The sequence below is a fragment of the Haemaphysalis longicornis genome, unplaced genomic scaffold, assembly GCF_048455015.1.
Source record: "Haemaphysalis longicornis isolate Haplotype H1 unplaced genomic scaffold, Haemaphysalis longicornis Haplotype H1 scaffold_6, whole genome shotgun sequence".
Taxonomy (NCBI): domain Eukaryota; kingdom Metazoa; phylum Arthropoda; class Arachnida; order Ixodida; family Ixodidae; genus Haemaphysalis; species Haemaphysalis longicornis.
Window position 1 is genome coordinate 115,064,323 of NW_027526407.1, and position 18,007 is coordinate 115,082,329.

Below are 18,007 nucleotides of genomic sequence, written 5' to 3' on the forward strand. Positions count from 1 at the left end.
TACTGCAAACTCCGCCTTAAAAGTGTGGCGGCCAAACAAAACAGCCACTGAGCAGATTCCAAGTGGCCACAGGGACTCACCACCAACACCTCGAAATATTACCATTTTGTCGGGGTGAAACGTTACTTTGCGGCCGAGACGGGATTTAAATACAGAACTCATCACCGACACTGTTGCCACTGTATCGATCAAAGCCATTGTTGGGGTGCCATCGACTAACACTTCCACTGTATTTTTGAGAACAGATACATGCGAAGGTAGTTCCAGTTTGGCTGTCCGGTAAGAGGCATTTCACGTGACACTTTTGCCGCGGCCTCACCTTCACTGGCCGCGCCGGCTAGTTTTTCCGCGGTGGTGACCGACGCCGGGGTGATGGTGAACGCCAGTGACGTGAGGCGGGTGGGTTAAGCTGCGGTCAAAAGCCGGTGAATCGCGGCGCGGTGGTGCACCGGAGAACAAAGATGGTGGCAGGCCAGTGTCGTAGCGGGCATTTCGAGCGTTAGGGCGCTTCTACATAGGAGCTTGCTGGTATCGTGGTGCTTGGCGGCGACTACGGCAGTAGCGAGAAATGTGGCCCTCAAAACCCCAGTTGTAGCAGACGGGAATGTCACGCTCACGGAGAGGGAAGGTTCTCTGGTAGACGTCTTCCAAACCTCGATCATAAGCTGGAACTGAGGACGCTGTTCGTAAGTTGGACGTTGAGGGTGCCGAGAGAACCACTGGACATCGTGACTGTAGCGTGGTGAGTCCCAATTGTCGAGGCGCTGCGGGCTTTTATTGCGAGCCGTAAAGCTCGGATCACGGGACTGAGCACTCGAAGGCGAGAGGCTATTGGCCTGTACATCTTGCAGCACGTAACTTTCGTGAACGTGCAAGCCGTCAGTATAGCGCTGAGGGTATTGGTATTGCAGCAATTCCTCGCGGAAGTTGCACCGAATAGTTTCAGCGAAGTCCAGTGGTGTGTTCAAATCAACGCTTGAAACTGTAGGTACATTAGCCAAGCGACCGAACTTTGGTGTAATACGACGCTTCTTCAACGCCTTCAAGGTGCGACAATGCTGGACAACATCTGACACCAATTTCAACTTTTCACGTCCTATTAAAATGTTGTAGATGTCTTCAGCGATACCCTGTAATAGGTGACCCACTTTATCATTCCCAGGCACTTGCGGGTCGACGAGTCTGCAAAACTTTAACACCTCTTCGATGTAGGTGGTGCACGTCTCGCCTGGGACTTGAGCGCGATGTATCAGCACCTGTTCAGCCCGGTTCTTCTTCCCGACGGAGTCGCCAAAACGTGACGAAATATCTTCGACGAAAGGGTCCCAGGTTGTGAGCTCGCTTTCATTGTTCTCAAAGCAGGCCAGGGCAGTCTCATCTAGAGAGATCCCGACGTTCAAGAGTTGTGCAGCGGCATCCAAGCGGTTGTGCCGACTCACCCGTCGATAATGCGTCAGCTGTTTCTCAACCTCTTCCTCGGCGTTCCCAGTGAAAATTCGGGGCTCTCGCGGGGTATGCCAACCTGGTGTGAGAGCTTGCACAGTGTTCCCAGCTTGAGGCATCGTCGGAGACAGCGGTGGCAGACCCGTGATACGTCGGCTTCGGCGGAAATTCTGGAGGTCTGGCATGTACCCAGCTCCTCCACCAAACTTTTACGAGGTGAGTTTATTTACAGTGACGTTAGAAGGTGCAGGAGCGTAGATGGCACAGCGGTCCGTGGATGACGGTGCTAAGCTGAAGTGCAATATCGTTCCCTGCTTCTTCCGTTGAGCTTGTTAAGAGGGTTGACCGTTGAAATGTCATGGACGCATCGCGAGAATACGGCGCTTAAAGTGTGCGTAACAATATTTTGCTCTTGAATTTGTTGTTGTTTTATTACATATTCCTTACAATTAGAGACTTCGAAACCAAAGTTTCTTGTATTGACCTTCCGCGAATGTGTGGGGCTGGTTGAGCACAGGGTACGCCAGGCATTCTTGGCTCCAAAACCCTTGCATTCCCGGAAGCTGATGTTGAACAGGGTAAGGTCACCACTGTTTTTTTCAAGTACGCGCATTTTTACAGCAGTCGGAAGCGGGATATATAATTTTGCAGTAGCTCACGAATGTTCTGCATTATGTTCGCGGTTTGACATCGATTGCAGACTTGTTATAGGAGTGGGGTATTCGAAAGTTTGTCTCGTCGCAAGACCCAGTAAATTAACTCTTTTCTTCAACCCCCTGATCTTAACTACCTTGTAGAAATTGTGAATTCAATTCTCCCTGTTCTCACTTTCGTAGACATCGCACTAACAACCCTGAGTAATTACCATTAGTAGAACAATGTGTGAAATTTCTTGGTTATTTTTCGACAATTAGTTAGTGATATATAAATAACGCCTCTTCGAATGTGTGCAACCACTTTCCAGAATATTGTAATAAAATTATCAGATAAGTTTGCGCTCACTTCGAGGCCGTTTTAGTGAACCTGCATAACTTTCCAAACTGTACATTTTTCTCCAACAATATCTTCATCAAAACGAGAAAATGAACAGTCCGCGGCAGATTTATGTGCTTACACACTGAAAAGCCCAAATTGTAGCAATTGTTCGACTTTTTCGCTGCTATATCATGTTTGCGTTCGTTTCTCCGCTTTTGCTTTTTAGTATTTTTGCGTGCAAAATTCCGACAGCCACACTGGCCGAAATTCACGCGGCAGCTTTCCCACAATCTGAGCTTTCTTCCGTGTGTACGTGTTTTACAAACTTGGTATCCTTTTCATCCTTTCCAGAGTGCGCACCTTGCAAATCCTTGTTTTATTCGGCCATTTGCCAGGTTAGAGAATTCGTAACGCAGTTGGCTCATACCCGTAAAACCAGAGTTTTAATTCGAAACGAACTGCACTGTGTTTTTTATTTATTTTGTGTTTACAGTCGCGGTGAATATTTACCCTTCACGCTTGCAGACAAAGGTGACTCTTCGAATTTATTGCCGTTTCGATTGCTTTCGCCATATACATTATTATTTTGTCCGTGAAAAAAATATGGCAGCCTACTGAAGATAAAGACCCGAGCCCCTTAGCGGATTAAGGGACTTGCAAAATCATCGCAAATTTATCAGAAATGGCCATTAGTATGTTGGGTATTATTTCCGTCCAGAGAAAATATTATACATTTGTATATATACGTTGGCTTGCATCTCGGAAACGCCCTTATTTGCATTTTTTCGGTTGCAGCACCATTAGTGTCGGCAATGGATTAAACTTCATAGGTTGAAATTTTACTATTGAGCTTTCTAAGCTATTTTTTTGTTCATTAACAAGTCGGGAATAAAGCTTCAAATTTCTTCTTTTAAAGAAATCAGAGAAAATGCTGTTTAAACCGGTCATTCGTTCCAAAAGAGGAGGACGTTTTACTATTACCCAATGAACACAAGTCGTATTCTCAGCCATTACCAGTCGTCTGATCTTCGGGGCCATAAATACCTATTTACGTTATAAAATGCAAAAATAAACAAAACTCGCCCAGGAATTGTCATGTATCACTGTTCTCATTTAAACAAAAAAGCGTATCCATCACACACTATGTTCCGACCATTCAGTGACAAACCCTGCCAATGAAAGCTGTTCTGGTTCTTGCATGGCTCTGGAGCTTGCATGCCTCTTATAGTGTGTATTTATGGCATTGTATGTTTTTATATTGTGAGTGCAGTTATATCATAGCACACAAACCTTTCTGAGTGACGCATATTGACATATACTTCATTTACTTCTGTTGTTCATGTCGCACTTTTTTTGTTTTTTTTTCGACCTCTTCTGCCATGGACCTTGTACTATAGGGCGGCAGTACCTCGTCAATAAAAAAAACAAATAAATTAGAATACTACAGAAGTATAACAAAAATGTTGCTGGATCCAGACACACAACTTTTTGACTTGCGAACCAGTGAAGTCACGCGTTTAAATAGATATTGTCTGGCATCTGGTATCGCAGATGCACGGTGCATTCACATAATGTTCCAATATTTTCCTTTGAAGAGCAGGCTACCAAATCTAAAAAATTCTTGCGTTGTCCAATACGCAATTATATTCCTATTCACGTTGACGTCGCATGCCAAAATGGTGGTTTTGAATAAAGTGCGCACTGCAATCGCTCCTAAATGAATTTTCAGTTACACGAGGAATTGGCAATCTGAGTAATTGACACGAGCCGGACATCAGAAATTTTTTTTTCTGGAGGTAACACTAAGCAGAAAGATGGAGGGCTTCGGAGCCGCTAAAATCGATATTAGCCTTGTTATAAGATGCTTGTTCACTTCCTTGACAATTGTTGACACAGTAGAACATAGCAGCTCATCGTTAGGTGAGACGTCTATTTTATAGAAAAAAGCATTCAGGAGTGTTTTTCCTTTCTATAAAAGGTTGGCCCAGAACATTTGAATTGTAATTACGAATACCAACACTCATTTATAGCAAAAGCAATAATAATCTACCTGGGCGCAAATTTGGCCCCCGAAGGCCCCAAATGGCGCGGAAACTGCCTAACAGCTCAAAGAATGACACAATGTTATTGTGTTGAAAAGACGTTAACGAGAATTTGTGAATGGCTGGCATTCTGGAACCAGTACCTACCATACTGATGGACAAGAACACAAATATAACTCCTGAATAACTCGTTGTTGTTTATCTTTTATTGCTAATACATACTAAGGGAAGGGCATCATAAAGGAAGTACGTTCGTAAGTATGCCACACAAACAGAAAGGATGATACAAGTAAAGCAAAATTACGAGGTATTCAGGAAAACAAACATGCAGGAAAGAAGCATAAGTGCAAACAAAAACGCATAGTTGACATAATTTTGACTATGGCATTTTTCACTAGCGTGTAATATACGATGCTTGCTGCTGGAGACGGAAGGTGATACAATTTCAATTATGCCCGGGGAGTACAAGATGGAACAATAAAACATTCGCTCCGCTCAGTGCTACGCGACCTTGTGAGCACATGACTGCGTGCCGCAAGTGGAATGAAGTAAACCGTACTTTACAAATACGCTGCTCCTCTCTATTGAGAAAATGGGTGGGAGCCATGTACTAAGCCCGACATGAGTTTTTTTAGCAGATTAACTTAAGATGTAGAATTACGACAGTAGCATTGTTCGTCCCACGACAATTTCTTGGTTCCGTAGATATACGAGCGGAGCCATCTGCTCTGTCAGAAGAATGACGAGAAAAGAGATACTATAATAATATTGGTAATGATAACATCGAGAAAACACGCTCACGAATGAGTTACTAATTCTTTCGCAACAAATACGGCGTGACACGTTCTCTGCTCTTCTCGCAATTATTTTGTGGTACTTGGTTTGAAGACGCAAAGCAAGCAGAAAACACGACTATTTTTAGATTCATTGTTCTAAAACTTGAAATAAATGGAAAACTGCTGGAATAAAAGTTTACAAAAATAACACGGGGTCAAACGCATTTGAAGTTTTTATGCAGGTGCGTACGTGGGTCTTACAAAGATGGACGTGGTATTCACATAAAGGCCGCAGCGGACATCGCCTTTTTGAACATTGGAAGCGGGGCTGTTAAAAACAGTTTTGTGGATTTCTTTCTTAGCGCAGTACTGTAACAATGCTCGCCACGCTCGCGCTCGTCTCGTCGATTGCATTTTCTTTCGTACGTGGAGGGCATGGTAAGTTTGACGAGCAATATTGAAGTGACTTTATGCTTTGTAGATCTCTAAAGAATGGCCAATGATGTCCTTAATAAATATAACTATTGTAGTTATTTGACAAAATTCAACTTCTCGGTTTAGCAGCCACTACACTCAGAAGGGTGTTCGCAAAACTATTTCAATGGGATTTATTCTTAAACACGTATTTTACTGGTGTAGCGGATCACGACTACTGATGCCTTTATAAAGCCTTTATTTAGGACGCATAGTTGCTGTCTGGCTTTATATTTAGATATTTCGAAACAGAAGCTTCAGTTTAATTATTTTTTAATCTGTTCGCGTTGTACTCAATGGATGTATTTAAGTAGCTTTAAACCGGCGATGTAGCTGCACAAAGACCCACATTTTCGGAGGAGCTTTGACATGGTCGATGGAGGTTCAATTCGCCACACGATTGGCATAGTAGCCCGGGTAAATTTATAGGTTGAAGCTTGAATACCTAGGCGATATTCGGGTTGAGGTTGAAAATAAATGTCCTAATAAGCACTTTGGTCATGCCGAAGCTAGGTCCTCCAGTTTCGGTTCTATTATTGCGCTCTTAAAGTAGCGGGCCTGGGGAAACACTCTTCTTTTGATTTTTGTATGATCTGCGTTTCTCCCCGGCGCGACTAGCGGTAGGAATGCGGGAAAACTCTCGGCGATGCTTCCGGTACCGCACGCTAAGGCCGACGCGTCTCTCATTAACAGGCGGGTAAAACTAACCCTCAAAAGTGTGTAAACACGGGTGCCGCCATGATGCTACGATGTTGTTGCAAGATCAGTTGTTGAAGATACCGTTAACAATTTTTCGCAGATCAGGCATGAATTCTGGGCCCTAAACTAAGTATAGGAGTACATTTACTACGTGTGGTACGATTTTGTAATATTTTTCAACGCATTCATGTTTTATGATCAGCAATAACATAAATATTAAGCGAAAAGAAAATGGCGGCCAAGGCGCGAAATTTAGTTCTGGTATTTGCCAGGAGTGCCAGTCATGTGGAAATAATTTATAAAGCTGCTCAATAGCACACCATGGTGCCGTCTACTGTGTCAATGCGACGCTTGCGGAAATTATCTTATCTACCCTCGTGCGACTGCGCTGCCTCCCGCGCGCTGCCGACGATACGAATAAAGCCTTCGCCACCTATCTTCGATGATACCATTCCCCACATGCCTGGGAGTGGCTGCTGCCGATTTCAACTCACTGTCAGGCGGTCATGTCATATTACGTGAGACATTGCTGGGCACATAGCTGGGCAGATCGGCTCCCTTTGAGTGTATATGATTCGAAAATTGAAAACAAACGAGCGTCCGAAAGATTTTACGATGTCTAGTGTACATTAGGTTCTTGTTTACGTGTGCGGCTACACTCTCTCTAAACGCTGTTTTGATCGAGAAACGACACAAGCGCCAAAAAATAGTAATAGTATTAATGTTATTTGCACAGTAAGATGGTTTTCTAGAGGGGGACAAGACGAAGCCGAAAGGTGCAAGTTTTCCATTATTGCGTGCTTCTTCGATCGCTGAAACACGCAATCTTAAAATTATAAAAATAAGGTATAGTGCACGCGTATGTTCTCCTGTTGGGGATTTGCTTGACACATTACTGATGCGGGATGGATCAGCGAAGTTACAATTTTTACGTTTACTTGTACTTCCACTCTTATAGGGCCCATGTAAATATGCCTGCACAGTGTAGGAGGCGAAGGAGTAAAATTCATTAATGCGAGCCTTAGGCCCCGATATCTGGGCGCCAGCCTCATTGGGGGTTAACAACAACATTCTGTCCTTCCCTGTGCAGATATCTACGCTAATGAAAGGAAACGGCCGCGTCCGCTCGCACCCAGTTTTTCCTTAAATGCCTGCGGTTTTGGCTAGAATTAGGTCTGTATATAATAACCACCTTGCGATCCTCTGTGCTAACGTACATACCCGCATTCTCAAGTCCCGATGGCCCTGTCGTGTATTTATGCAAGGGAAGCCGACCTGGGATATGTCTCCTTTCACAAGTGAATAAATTTGGGTGTACCTATAAATTAGGTATTGCACCTCATCAGTTAAATCATAGTGGTTAAAGTTGGAACACCTGCCAAATATGGACTATAGAAAGTGAATCAAATTGCTTATCATGGGACAATCATCAATACCTAGTTTCCATTACTCATACTTAATATGCATTGCATGTAGAAGTCATTAATTAAACTGAATTTTTTTTGGCGACAATTACATCTGCCCGTATCGGGTCAGCCATGACCACCAAGGAGACGTTCTTGAGCTGTATACATCCATTAGAAGAACGGAATAATAAACCATCTCCCTCACAGTCAGATTGCGTAGCACAGCCTTCCTATTTATGAAAACGTCAAACCGATGACCCATAGATGCCGTGTCAGGCCTTGTCAAATTTCCAAGCTTCCGTTCCAGCATGCTCACCGTAACTAGAACAATGACTAGGTTGCGGTACCAGAGCTGGGCACCAGTAGTTCTCTAGCCGATTATGAAAGTTCCGGTTAATGCTCATTCTTGTTGAAGTCACCAGCATTCTTAGTTTCATCAAAAATAATTGGGGCACGATAATGCCATCAGCCCCTATGTATCATGTACTTAACACCACAGAACATATTCTGTGTTGCAATTTCGGCAACAAAACAAAGAAAAATTTGACAGTGGCAGCCTTGCCCTCTCATTCTGCAGCAGGTTATGTTTGAGACATGAAAAGTTATCTGTGCAAGCAGAACACATTAAAATCCTGTACACATACATCCCTGCATTACTTTTCATACCTACTGTACATATAGCCCATGACTCTTCGGCTGCAAGAACAAGCAAAATGAAACACAGAAAATGCAACGGGCCCATATCTACGACTAATTCTCAGCAAATTTTCCCACCAAGCCTTTAGTAAAGTTTGCATTGATAACAGCAAGTTTAAGATGACCCAGTGTGCGAGTAGAAGGAAAGGAATAAACAGTAGAAGAAAGGTAGGGAGGTTACTTAGGGAAAGAATTAGAATGGTGCGGTTGGTTGCGCTACAAATGGAAATCGGAATAAGGGGCTTGAACTGGAAAGAAGGGACTGGTATAAAATAAAGTATAGAAAATTGAGGAGACAATAAATATAAATAGGTCATGGGAATGGCAAGTACAAAGATAACACCACGGACAAAAGAATGGCATGAAAAAGAGGAAAAACGAAGAATGCTACACGCTGGTAACGCCCTAGAGGTTCTCTATGTGTTTTTCTCTCTTATGCACTTCAATCTGCTTCTTCAAGGCGATAATTCATTTTATTGCTTTCGTGGCACCATGTGCACAAGTGAAATTTGCCTTATTTTACCCGCCGCGGTGGTTCAGTGGGCAAGGCGTTGCGCTGCTGAGCACGCCGTCGCGGGTTCCATTCCCGGCCGTGGCGGCCACTTTTCTGTTTGAGGCGAAAAGCAAAAACGTCCATGTGTACGAGATTTGGGCGCACGTTAAAGATTCCAATGTGTTTAAAATTAATCCGGAGCCCTCCACTACGCCGTGCATCATCGCCTGCGATGCGTCGGCGCGTTAAATCCTACAATTAATCAATCAAATATGACTGATTTGCTGTGTATATGTTGTAAATAGTGCACACAATTTTTTTTGAAGTGGAGCGGCGACCTTCTGGCATGCCCTTGGAGTCAAACTGACTCTTAAAATTCCACCTGTTTTGTACATGCTGTCTCTCTTTTATGCCTCTCGTTCATGCTGCTACTCATTTCGTTTATGCTGCCTCTATTCATACTAGTTTATTTTGTCCTGCTCTTCTCAAATGCATAATGTTTTAAATTCAAACTGGTGTTGCTTCCAAAAAAGGTTTGGTTTCCAGGCCTGTCTGTTGATTGGCTTTAGAGCTTTACACCTGCCATGGAATTGCTGGAGCAAGTCGGTTCTCCACATTATTTTTCTCTTTCCTCATTCTGAGAGATGGAGACATGGAAGTTTAAAGGGCATAGAGCCGTGCGGTGAAACTAATGAACACTTGCACTGCTGTCTTTGTGTTTTTAAGCACTCAAAGCTATAGTTACCACCAAGGCAGAATTTTACTTAATGTTTTGCTTGATACATTTTTAGTCTGTGGTTTGCTTTCGTTAAGATTTTGTTTAAGCTGTTATAAGATTAATTGCGAACTAATGCAACCTGGCAATATTATTAATGGATCTTGCGTGACATCCCCAAGCAATGCCCAATCTTCTAAGCTTACATAGGAAAATGAAAAATCTCTTGAGTGAGTTTCTTGACGCACATAACATAGTAATATTAGGCTTGGGTATTTTATGGTTATGAATCTAAGCGAATGCAAGGGCTACTGGCTGAACGAATTTCAATTGGAGACAAAAAGTTGACACACGTGCTGCAGGGGCCTCGTATACAGGCAGTTACTCTATCTCAGAAAGCATGTTTGTTTAGCTTAAAGTGAAGTAACAAATCCCATTTTTGTTTACACGCATTTCTTGGAAGCATTGTCCATTTGGAACTTCCATTCGCTAGAAAAGCAAGCAGTTGTAAGCAGGACCTCAACAGATTGCGAAGACAATGAGTTGACGCATCCAGTGCGAGGGGAATGCGTGTGAAACGTGTTAAAATAGCACAGTGAAGACGGGACAACAAAAAAAAGACGACACACTACTTGGGCTGGATATCAACTGAACTCTTTTACCGCACAAAAAAAAATATATACCGAAACTGCGCATGCGTGAATACGGTGGAAGCCACCAGGAAAAAAAATCAGGGGAAAAACAATCAGGGGGAAGTGATTTGTTTTAAAAGGCAGAAGGAAAAGAAATGGACTAAGGATATAATTGAGCTCTCATGGGAGCTCGTCTTCATTCAACACAGTCCGGAAGCGGGAATAGGGGAAATTGGATAGGAGAGAGAAAAATAAAGACTAGAAATGCGAGAAAAGAGCGGAGAAGACTAGTTCCACTGTGCTCGATACCGTCGCACACAACACACCACGAACACTGTTGGCTGGCGTAATGCGGCGTACGGGAGACGAGAAGCCTGGAAGAGAACGGTGAAGCGAGGAGGCGAGCTTGATGTGACGAGGAGCGAAGTCTGCGGCGCTCCCGACCACTTCGAAGTTCGCTGGACTGTAGTGCGTCCGACAGACGGGAACTAGGGAAGGGGGGGGGCGGTAGGGGGGGGGGAAGCTGGCACTCGACCGCCCACACCAGCAGCGTGATAGCCGGGCGACGTCGAAATGCAGGGCGACGGCCCGCGCGTACAATGGGCCGCCGAAATGAATCCCTCCGAAGCACTGGAGCACGAAAAACACGTCCGCTTAAAGGGGTCCTGAAATACCTTCCGCCGATGCGTGGATGTACATGTAACCAAATAAAGCAATGTACTAGCAATCTCCTCCCGCAAGAATTTTGTTGAGGCGATGAGTATTAGCTGAGAAATCGGAAATCAAAAACCGCGCATTATCGTCGCGCCGCGTTTCCTCCTCCTTTCAACGTACTCTCCGCTGTTGACGGCGAGCGAGCCTTCCCTCCCATGATGCTGCGCTCCCCGGCGGTGACGTACTTCCGCTATTGCGCTGCTCACACAGCCGTCTGCTACGGGCAAGCTTTGTTGACACCATGAATCTCGCACTCCGCTCAAGGCTGGAAAAGCGAACGAAAAATCTGGCCCCATGTGTGCGGCGGCCTGGCCTTGCCCTTTCGCGGTGTACGTTGCTGCAGAACTTCGCTATCGGCGGCACGCGACTTATTATCGGCGGCGAACTCGCAGCCGCACGGGGAGGATCCTGCGCTCGCTCCCTTGGATGCACAGCGCACTGTTTATCCAAAAAGCGCCGTATCAGATGTGGCCCCGCTGGTGCCGGGTCTTATTTTGTGGCGGTGGTAATTCCTGCCGGCGGCATGTGAAAAAGACATTTTAGACCGCTACAGAACCCGTGCACAAAACTTCAGTTCAGCTTGGGGCGACGCGTGGTTGAGAGCGGCAACGTTGGCAAAACATGCTCCACCGCGGCTCTGAGCTTTCTAGCGCTGGAGCGAGCACCATTTCTTTGACAATATCAAACATCGGTTGCCCTGGCAACAAGGCACAAACCGCTCTAGAAGTCAGTTACGGTTGCGTGATCCCGGTTCAGCTTGGGGCCCCACCTCGCGGCATATGGGCACTGCAAGCATACTACTCACTCCTATTTGGAAGTGCGAGATGCGTTTGGCATTACAGGAGGCGACGGTGTGTGTGTTGTGGACGCCTTTGTTTCGCGATGAAATGCGACGTTGTGCTTCTGCGGGTGGATAGTGCTTCCCATGGTCTGGATTATCTTTCTCAAGCGGCGTACGACTCAACCTCGCATGGGGTATGTGCAGTGTGCGTGGCTAAAGCCATCTCGGCTTGTGCGCCAGAGTTAAGTGACTTGCTCTTCGTCCCCGCAAACCGCGGGCGAGGTCAGTGCCGAATTTACGAGGGGCAGGAGGAGGCAACCCATCGTCTGTCAATCGCGGTTCGGACTTGCAACGCATGTTGTGACGTTGTGTTCGTTCGAAACGCATCTCTGGATTGTTTGGAAGTTGAATAAAATGTATGCGTCAAACCCGGGCATTCGGCTCAGGGCGTTCTCAGCGATTGCAAGAAAGAAGTGCCACGGGGCTTCAACGCTTTCTTTATGGAACGTACTCAAGTAAGAGAATATTCATGTCGTGTTATGGCCCTGTTGCATTCAATACAAACGGTTAAGCGTTTGTTTACACTTGTTTCGTTTGTCGTAAAATGTCCAAGCACTCCGGCACTCCGCTGGCAGATCAGCCGGCGAGCCGATGCTGTGCAGATGACTCATCTCTTTGCCGGAAGTGCGTGAAAAAGCCGCCCAATAGCAGGATGTCTAGCTCATGACGAACATCTGGGAATCGATGATGTAGACATGTGAAGATGGCGGCGTCCAAAAACACGAAGGAAAGGGTGAGAAAAAAGTGACAAACTTCGCAACAAAAGTGTGAGCTTTCCGCTGCGCGTAAAAGAGTAATACTTGGCACAGATGATGTTGACGACCCAATCTAACGATTGCGCTAGTCAATTTAGTGTGCTCAAAATGCCTTTCAGGGCCCCTTTAACTCCGAAGCGACGACCGAACTCCGGTGACGCATCCAAAAAAGCTACCTCTACCACCGTACGAATGCTCGCTTCTCGACGCGATACCCTTCTAAGTTTCGGAGAAATCAACACGGCACCTAACGCGTTAGCATGACATAAACGTTCGCTACCTACCACATGAAAAACTTCACAAAGCGTTTCTACAAAGCAAAGTTATCACGGCATAACCACTGCAATGGTGGCTGCCATGATGGAATAGATTGCGTGCTAGGTGAATACCCACTACTGCCACCAACTCTAGTGGGCAAAAAGACAGTGGGCAAAGCTGTGAGGTTCGCATCATAGCTTCCTTCCGGTTTCGCACGGTTTCAGTGCACGGGCTGTCTAGGCAGCTTTTGCTCTAGACTCAGTAGTATTAACTCTATGCTGATGAAGTGGGATATTTCTCGTGTGCGGTCTCTTGGACAATACCGGGCTGAAAAGGGACATCACGAACACCATGACGAATCGCAACAAGAATTCTTTTTGAGTGCTGTTAGCGAAAGGTGAGGACCTCTTTCGTATGCTTTGAAGGTGAGTTATAGGATAGGACTTGTGCGTGCGCTATCCTTGATTACAGACTATCTTGTCTGTGCTGTATTGCGCATCGGTGCTTCACGCCGCATGTCGCGCTCGGGCACGTAACAGGAAGTGTTCTAGTGACATTCGAGCTAGCGGTGTTACTGCGCCAGCGGCATACGCTTGGCCGCGTAGCTACGCTGGCTGAGCGCCGTTCGCAGCCAAGCTCGCCCGGTGGAGGTTAGCGGAGCGGCATTTACCGGTTGGCGTGAGAGAAATGTGGGCGTTGAGGGGGATGACAGAATCAAATGGGCTTGAAAGGATAAAAGCACCCCCTCTCTTCATGCAAGCTGCGACTCCTCCATTGTTGCCATGACAATTACAACGCCTTCAAGTGCGCCAATGCGGCGCCATTGCTATGGCAATTACAGCTCAATACTGTTTCCCATATATACCCTTATATTTATAGCCTATATACCCCTATATATAGTCTTCATAGAATATGAGAAAGCACTTGACTCGGTATAAACGTCAGCAGTCATCCAGGCATTACGAAACCAGGGTGTAGACGAGCATTATGAAATATTACTAGACGATGTTTACAACGTGTCCACAGCTACCATCATCCTCCGTAACGAGAGCAGTAAAATACCTATAAGGAAGGGTGTCAGACAAGGAGACACAATCTCTCCAATGTTATTCACAGCATGCTTACAAGAAGTATTCAGAACGTTGGATAGGGAACAGGTGGGAGGAAGGGTTAATGGAGATTACCTTGTTAACTCAGATTTTCTGATGACGTTGCCTTGCTAAGTAACTCGGGGGACGAATTGCAAAGCATGCTTGGCGCACTGGATAAACAGAGTAGAACAGTGGGACTGAAAAAAATATACAGCAAACTAAAGTAATGATCAATAACCTGGGGACAGCACAGCGATTTCAGAGAGGTGGCGAGGAATTGGAAGTGGTAAGGGAATGTATCTACTTAGGCCAGGTTGTGACCCCGGATCGCAACCATCAGGCAGAGATAATTAGAAGCATAAGAATGGATGGAGTCCATACGGCAGGCATTCACAGATAATCAATGGCAGCCTACCATTGTCCCTGAAGAAGAAAGTTTATAACAGCTGCATTTTACCCGTACTAAGACACGGGGCAGAAACTTGGAGGTGCACTAAGTGGGTTGAACTTAAATTGAGTACGCCTCACCGAGAAATGGAACGGAACATAATAAGGAGATGATTAAGGGACTTGAAGAGAGCGGAATGGGTCAAGGAACAAACGCGTGTTAACGACATATTAGTAGAATATAAAGAGAGGAAATGGCCGTGGGCAGGGCATGTAATGCGAAGGCAAGATAACCGTTGGTCATTAAGTGCAGCAGAGTGGATCCCTAGAGGAGGCAAGCGTGGCAGGTGTTGGGGGAAAGTTAGATTGGCAGATGATATCAAGTAGTTTGGGGGGATAAATGGGCCGCTGTTAGCAGAGGACCGGGATAATTGGACATTAATGGGAGAGGCATTTGCCTTGCAGTGGGCGTAGGTTAGCTGGTGATAATGATGATGATGATGGATGTTTCTCGGGCTCAGCAGGGAAGTGTATGGCGGTAATACCCGAATTAGCCCAGACGCCGGGTTGAAGGTTAGGAGACCGCTTCCTGCTTAGCTGCTAATGAAGCGTTTAGCGACTCAAGGCCCTCACGCAGCGTACAGTAATAATATCTTGACTGCGCCCTTTGCAGCGCAGATGCTAACTTAGTATATTTTGGGGTTCACGAAATCTGTACCGGTGTTCCTAGACAAGCTTGGAAGAAGAGAAGTGTTTTGATCGTGCCACCAGTTTGAAACTTTTTCCGTTAAACGAGTGAGAAATTGAGTGACGTTGCTCTTTTCGAGTTCTTTTGAAGGATTAACAACACTGTACTGGATGGTAGGCTGAAGCTAAGGAAGAGCGCACGGGGCTAGTCGGAAACCTGCAATTTTAGAACTTAAATACCGACAGAAATAAGTTGGACAGCATTTGCTGCATTGCAATGGGCAGGAATATATTTATGACGCTATGACAGTTTCGTAACCAATAGACTAGCATTTACTAAAGAATGTAACCAGGATAGATCAACGCATGCTTAAGAACCTGTAAGTACTAGTGGCCTCCAGCTATTTTATGTGGGTCAATAATGAGTGCTTGTTCGCTGTGTTGGGAGTAGTGCTAGTTACGCAGAAATTAACGGTAAGTAATTAGCTAGGCGGCCCGAACAATTTTGGTTTTAGGGTGGAACCTGTGAGTACTAGTGGCCTCCAGCTATTTTATGCGGCTCAATAATTAGAGCTTGTTCGCTGTGTTGGGAGTAGTGCTAGTTACGCAGAAATTAACGGTAAGCAATTAGCTAGGCGGCCCGAACAATTTTCGTTTTAGCGCGAACCCAGCCCCAGAACCAACGTTTCATTATCCCTATGCCATGCGGAACAAGGTTCAAGCTAAGCAAGTCTTGCGAAAAAAGTGAAATTTAATTCCACGATAACCATCAGGAGCTCTGTTACAGGTAATGATTTTTCAGATTTTAAGAGCACGCACATCCTGAAGTTTAACTCAGGAGTGAACAACAAAAATTAAGAAAGATATTTTCATTTTAAAATTATCCGCCCTGCTGGACCCTGGGTGGCGTCGTATAAGTGTAATACGTTACAAGCTGGTTTGGTCGCCTAAATTTAAAAAATAAAAACTTTCTAAAAAATGAAAACAAACTGGAATAATAATTTTGTAAAGACCCGAAACCACCTCCAGAAAAACTGTATGGAAGCAGTGAAGCTGTTGAACTTCAAAAAGGTATAACACAACAGTTGTGTATTCTGTAAGGTGTCTGCAGTTACCGGTGCGTCCTAACGTGCCTATTTTGCAGCATAAATTTTGGTTATACCTGTTCAGCCGCTATAATCACTTCCGAATCGGCAGTGTACTTTGGCGTGGTTATAATCTCATCACGTTCATCTTCCATTGTGCTACAAAGTGTTAAGCACTGACGTGATTTGAAAATCAATAAAGAAGTAGTACGCCCTCCCACAGCAGTAATCCTACAAAACTCAGACACAGAATTAGCCTACTCGATCTCCTGAACGAGCTATTGTATCGTTTGATTCACATTTTGTATAGGCTCTGTTTTCACACCATGTTCCTACATTGTTACTTGCAGAATAAATAAAAGAAACTGATTTCTATTAACTGAGAGACCAGATTACTATATTTCCCAGAATTTGGGTTAATTTCAATAGATTAATATAGTGCGAACAACGAGAACACCGGAAAAAAATTACGAACAGGTATACGCTGCTGGAACTTTTTGGTGGTAGGGTATCTTTTGCGGATTGAGCAGGACGCCATGGGAAGGTGGTGTCGCCGAACGCCTCAGGCTATTCTTTCTAAACTGGCTATTCCGAGCACCGAAGACCGGCAACGAATTTCTCTTCATCTAGGAAAGATGTTCCACAAGTCGTGCTGATTGAGTTGAATGAGTTGTCTGCGTTTGAGACAACCATGAATGAGTTGTCTGCGTTTGAGAAACAAAAAAAGAAAGACCTCGACAAAGAAGCTGCTGCGGCAGTTCTGCGAAAATAAATGGAACTCAGCAAGAGCGAACCAATTTTCACTGATATTTCTTCTTCTGTTATCGTGTATTGTTTCACGGGCAAAGTCGTGAGCTTCTGCGACGAAAACTGACCGAGCGGCCATTGAGCTACAAATGACGTGAATCAAGCCAACTCAAACTGTGTGGCCATGGTGCCTTGAGGGAGCGGTAATACGTTATAACACAAAAGGACAACGCAAGCTTTTTTGCCTGATTGTTCAAGCTAGTACTTTCCTGTTTCCTCCATTAACTGGGGTTTCTTTCACATTGGAAGAAAAAAAAACATGCCTTGAGTAGCCGCACCTATATATTCGGAGCATGCCAACACATCGAGGAAAATACTTCTCCAGAATCTCAGGTCAAAGTACTATAAACGGACGCGGTATTGCGTCGACGCACGGAAGGGAAAAGAAGTGCGTCCAGAGAGTTCTCCCCGTGCGCTGAGAAACTGAGCAGAACACGAAATGTGTGCAACTGTCAAGCCCTGAAAGCACTCAATATAAACGGTCGAGTTTGTGCCATAATCCATAATACCAGAATCAAAACGTTGTATTTCTAGTTTTCCAGTCTTTTCCTCATCTATAAATATAAACGGTCCTACACACAGCCGGGAATGTCACCAAAGTCTGCAGCCAATACTAACCGGCGACAATTGAAAACAGTAGTTCGGAAGACGCACCTAATTACAAAAGGACACCTCACCCAACAACAAAACTGAACTGCTCTCCAGAAACATTGCTACCTCTGCGTGTGAGCATAATTTTTTTGAAACCGGTGAGAGGTGGAGTTTTTGCCTACAAAAATACCCTTTTATCAGAAACTACACAACGTTACTTGAGGTGTTGCGGTACTACAGGATTAACCACTCAGTATAATCCAAACCCCAGTGAATATAACCCCAGCGCCAGTGAAAATAATCCACGTGCCAACCAATATAATCCAGGCACCAACCAACACAATCAAGGACCCACGCAATGCAGAATAAATGCCAGCGCTCTGCAACTTAGTTGGTAACCAATACCATCCGGGTGCAGTGTATTTTCATCCAAGTTAGAT

At 45.0% G+C, this 18,007-nt stretch overlaps 1 protein-coding gene across 1 annotated transcript in view; it reads left to right on the top strand.

Annotated features, from left to right (window-relative positions):
• Nucleotides 1–5,584: 5,584 nt before the first annotated feature.
• LOC144141905 (venom metalloproteinase BumaMPs1-like) overlaps nucleotides 5,585–18,007 on the top strand; it is a 111,624-nt gene continuing 99,201 nt past the window's right edge. Inside the window, exon 1 of the mRNA XM_077673375.1 lies at nucleotides 5,585–5,674. Within this exon, the coding sequence (XP_077529501.1) occupies nucleotides 5,614–5,674 (61 nt within the window). The 5' untranslated portion in view covers nucleotides 5,585–5,613. The remainder of the gene's footprint in view (nucleotides 5,675–18,007) is intronic.